Below are 4535 nucleotides of genomic sequence, written 5' to 3' on the forward strand. Positions count from 1 at the left end.
GGTTTATTTATAAAGATAGCACCTATTTGAAAATGTGTTATGCCGATTTCGGAGCTCCAGGCGATCACCGGGCGCTCAGTGCTCATGTATCCGCATAGAGCAGCCTTAGCTCGGCTAGTTCTTCCGATATTTGCCACTGGCTCTGATGTCTCTGTAGTGATTAAACACGAGATACAGTTCGTTTTGGGTAGGCTATATTTAACAGGCATTCGTGGTCTCATGAATCTATTATTTATTCCTGGTCATATCGTTTTGGCTGAGCACAAAGTTATGTTTAACTTTATATATTTATTTTGAACTTTACTGTAGTACAGTGCTGACTTTGTAGCATACGTTTGACTGAATTGTTTGCTTTTGTCTTTATGTCCTCTTATATAAGCCTCTTATACTTTGTACTTATACTTTTATAATGGCTATTATTGTTCATTAAAACTGACATTTAACAAAAAGAGGCAGAGTTGTGCTTATTGTGGCGGTTCATCGTCGATCGCCACTTTCCGGCATACACCACACCTATCAAGAAGGGTACTATTGGCAGTGGAAACGCAAGCTGGATCAGGGTTACCCGTACCGAATCGTACTGTACTGAACTGTACTGCACCGTACCGCTCAGTGGAAACGAGCCATAATTTGGGAATTTGAACTCTGGCAACCATAGACATGAAAGCTTATGAAGTAGAGGCATGTACAGCAGTCCGCAATATTCTGTCTCCTTTTTTTGACAAAAATAAAAAGGGATTTTGGTATAGTTTATATTTTTTAAAATACATTTCAGTCTTGTCTTTTATCAATGATATTGCATGTTGATATAGTCACAGTTATTGTTTATTGACCTTATTGTCGTCTCGTCATAGTCTCATTGTAGTCAGGGGAAAAAAGCTTGTCAACGAACATTTTTCATCATAGTTTTCATTAACGAAACACTATTCTGTACTCCCATTTGGCCACTTTTTAGCGACCACCATTTTCAAGACCATGATCAAAAATCATGAGTGAGGTACTATTGAAGTAATTCATTTGGCAGAATAAACATGCAAATATTTTAGGCTTGTGTGAACCACAGACCATATTTTAGGCATTTAACCAAAAACTGACTTCGGGCCGATATAACCAGAATTGCAAAAATGGTCATTTCTGGGTTTTAGGACTCATTCCCGCAGCATATGTTGGCGAGTTTTACATGGCAAATCACCACAAATATCCAGCTTTTGTGTGTGATTAGCTTGTGTGTGTATGTACTCAAATTGTAGATTCAGCTGCCAGAGCTAAATGGGAACACCGGAAACTTTTTAATTTGACCCTAATAGTTCTGGTCATTGATGGAACTGTTTGCTATTGAGAGCTGTGTTTTATTGTGTGCGCTGACAATAGCAAGCATTCAGCCCTGTCCAGCTGCAGGACCCGTCAGTAAATAAATCACGCAGAGCTATTTAGCACAGCAGCAGCGTGTTTGATGAGGAAGTGTGAGGTACTCCCGCAGCTCTCCGAGTCCCAGCACCGGATGCAGGCTGAGAATCGCAGCAGATGGGAAGGTTCCTCTGAGGCGGCCTGTCAAACCCTGCCACATGCCACACACACCTCTGCCTCGTATTCACTGCTCACGTCTGCGTTTGTGTGTTTGAAGCAAAGCATATGACATTGTGAAAGAACACGAGTTCTGTTTAGCTAATGAAGTGTGCTGCTGGAGTGTGTTTGAAAAGACAGCTTTGTCGATCTTGCTCATGGATCTCTGTCTTTTTTGCAGGGTGACAGGGGCTTTGATGGACTACCTGGTCTTCCAGGGAACAAAGGACATAGAGTGCGTAGAGAACACCAAATTGCTTAATCAAATCACACAGTCTGTTTACTGCTCACTCGAGAGTTTCTCTTAGATGTGTCTAAATGCTTCACTTTTAATAGATCTTATTTAGAATTCATATCGTGTGCCGTATCTTAAATGTGACTCTCATGTGAACATTCCTCAGGGAGACAGAGGAAAACCAGGACCCCATGGTCCACCTGGAGAGACCGGTCATAAGGTAACACAGATTTGCCTTTCCTTCTATCCTGTTTTTCTGAGATTTGTGCAACACCCTAAATGAGTCTTTTATCAGATTACTAATAATCGTTTAAAGATCCCCTGCACTGCCTCAGGTGTGTACTCACAAATCGCATGAAAGGGACAAGCCGTGCACTGTGTGGGATGTTCTCATTATGCAAAGTTGAAAAATGTATGCAGCAGCGATTCACATTGATCACAGCTTTCAAGAATGGGAATATTTTTGCATACATAACCCTTCTGACATCCTTCCTCAAAGACCAAAGGCCGGATCTCACTTTTTTTTTTTACCGCAATGAAGATGATTATATTGGCAAACTTGTTGATTGACATTTCCTATTACAGGGTTCGGATGGACCTGTTGGACCAAGAGGGCAACCGGGAGAACCTGTGAGTGACACGACCCAACCCACAGACAGATACACATGCACATGGGCGCATAAACACATACACGTCTCTGACATCCCATGGGCAGGCCCGTGTTCCTGCTTGGCACAGCCTGATTAACGGTGGCTCAAGCGCCATTTAAGTCTCGGCAGGTGAGCTGTGATCCACTGGGGCTCTGGCTGTTTAAATGGATCACCTAGAGTAGTAAGGGACTTGAGCACCATTACGGCGCGGTGCCTGCCGAGAGAGAGAGATGCTGTGGAGATAAATGCGGGGATGGAGATAGATGAGCTGGGAGATTGGTGAAGGGAAGAGATGAAATCCTGGCCTGCAAGATTATATTTCCATATCAATCACCTCCCTGGAGATCACAGATGTGGCTCTGGAACAGGTGGCTTGGCCGGTGTACAAAGACCAAGACTGACAAAAACAAAACACACACGCCAGCCATACACATACATACACACACACACACACACACACACACACAAACACAGCAACACACACACACACACACACTAGAGGAAAGAGGAGGTTTACACACATGTTCGCATACACATTAGCACAGATGTGCATAAACACCCTTGTGCATAAACCAGCTGTAATCTGTAGTGATATACTGTTCGATCATTAGCACACTTGACCTTCATAACGTTAATGGGAGTTTCTGATGAGTTTCTGATTGTTTTTCTTTACAGGGGCTAAGAGGACTTGTGGGGCCAAGAGGGCCACCTGGTCCACATGGGCAGCAGGTAAGACAATTGCCCATCCATCATATTTACATAATGGCTAGTTTTCATGCACAACATGAATAGAGGTGCTGTGGTGTTATTGAAATGTTTAACTGCTGCATTTTTGTGAAACAAAACCTTGTGTTTTGCTTTTAGGGAATTCAAGGCATCGATGGTGTTCAAGGGGCAAAGGGCAACTTGGTGGGTCTATTATGAAGTTTCCCATGCATGTATTACACAATGTCTGCAGACCAATAAATCCCAGAATAGAGCATTGGGAGGTTTAGTATGGTTGTTCAAAACAACATGTCAGATATAACTATTGAGAAATAACCCGTAGAGGGTCTGTTGCACTGGCAGACAGGGTAACAGATCCCTTGAGAACTGCAGAGCAAAGTTACTTCAAGCCTGCATCCTTTCAACTGACATATGCTGCCGTTAAGTCATGTTGTAATGATAGTATTTACAAGATGATTTCAAATGAATAACACCACAATGGTTTAATTACTAGTGGGAACTCGAGATTTTCTTTGAGCCCCAATTTTCAGAGTTGGGGGTGTGTCAATTAAAGAATCACAAGAGAAGCTAATTGATATTGGTTATAATTAAAGGAGTTAAAAACAACTTAAGCTTTATTGACAACATCTGTGGCTTACCACAGAAAATTTGGACTCATTCCACAGTTTTTACAAAGAAATGTGTTGACAGAAATGCACTTACAATGAAAGTATATGGATATGTTGGCCATTACCCATATGGGTAAGTCTCTCATTCTCAGTGTGTAACTCTCAACACATTATTTATTGTTTTTACAAACTGTGGGTTGTTTTTGTCCTGTTGGTTTACATTTTAGTTTGTATGCACTTTGTGTACTGTTGATTAAAATCAGCTATAAAGCTCGACAGAAAATACTACTCATTTAGCCAGTTTATGAGGCAACAACCCAGCACAACAAAAATATATTTCCCATGGTTCTCAGTGACAGCTAGAGAGAGCTAAAACGCATACTTAAAGGGTTAGTTCACCAAAAGATGAAAATTATGTCATTAATTACTCACCCTCATGTTGTTCCAAACCTGTAAGACCTCCGTTCATCTTCGGAACACAAATTAAGATATTTTTGATGAATTTTGAGAGCTCTCTGACCATCCCATAGACAGCAATGTAATTACCACGATCAAGGTCCAGAAACGTAGCAAGGACATCGGTAAAATAATCCATGTGACATCAGGGGTTCAACCGTCATTTTATGAAGCTACGAGAATACTTTTTGTACGTTTCTGGACCTTGATCGTGGTAATTACATTGCTATCTATGGGATGGTCAGAGAGCTCTCAGAATTCATCAAAAATATCTTAATTTGTGTTCCGAAGATGAAC

At 41.4% G+C, this 4535-nt stretch overlaps 1 protein-coding gene across 2 annotated transcripts in view; it reads left to right on the top strand.

The window, feature by feature from the left end:
* The window catches only part of LOC107711265 (collagen alpha-1(XI) chain-like), a 70372-nt gene that overhangs the window by 37472 nt on the left and 28365 nt on the right, over positions 1–4535 (top strand). For both annotated transcript variants that reach the window (XM_016516229.1, XM_016516230.1), the window contains exons 18-22: positions 1745–1798; positions 1965–2018; positions 2384–2428; positions 3124–3177; positions 3313–3357. In XM_016516229.1, the coding sequence (XP_016371715.1) occupies positions 1745–1798; positions 1965–2018; positions 2384–2428; positions 3124–3177; positions 3313–3357 (252 nt within the window). The remainder of the gene's footprint in view (positions 1–1744; positions 1799–1964; positions 2019–2383; positions 2429–3123; positions 3178–3312; positions 3358–4535) is intronic.

This window comes from Sinocyclocheilus rhinocerous, unplaced genomic scaffold (genome assembly GCF_001515625.1).
Source record: "Sinocyclocheilus rhinocerous isolate Xijiao unplaced genomic scaffold, SAMN03320098_v1.1 scaffold115, whole genome shotgun sequence".
NCBI classification, from domain to species: Eukaryota; Metazoa; Chordata; class Actinopteri; order Cypriniformes; family Cyprinidae; genus Sinocyclocheilus; species Sinocyclocheilus rhinocerous.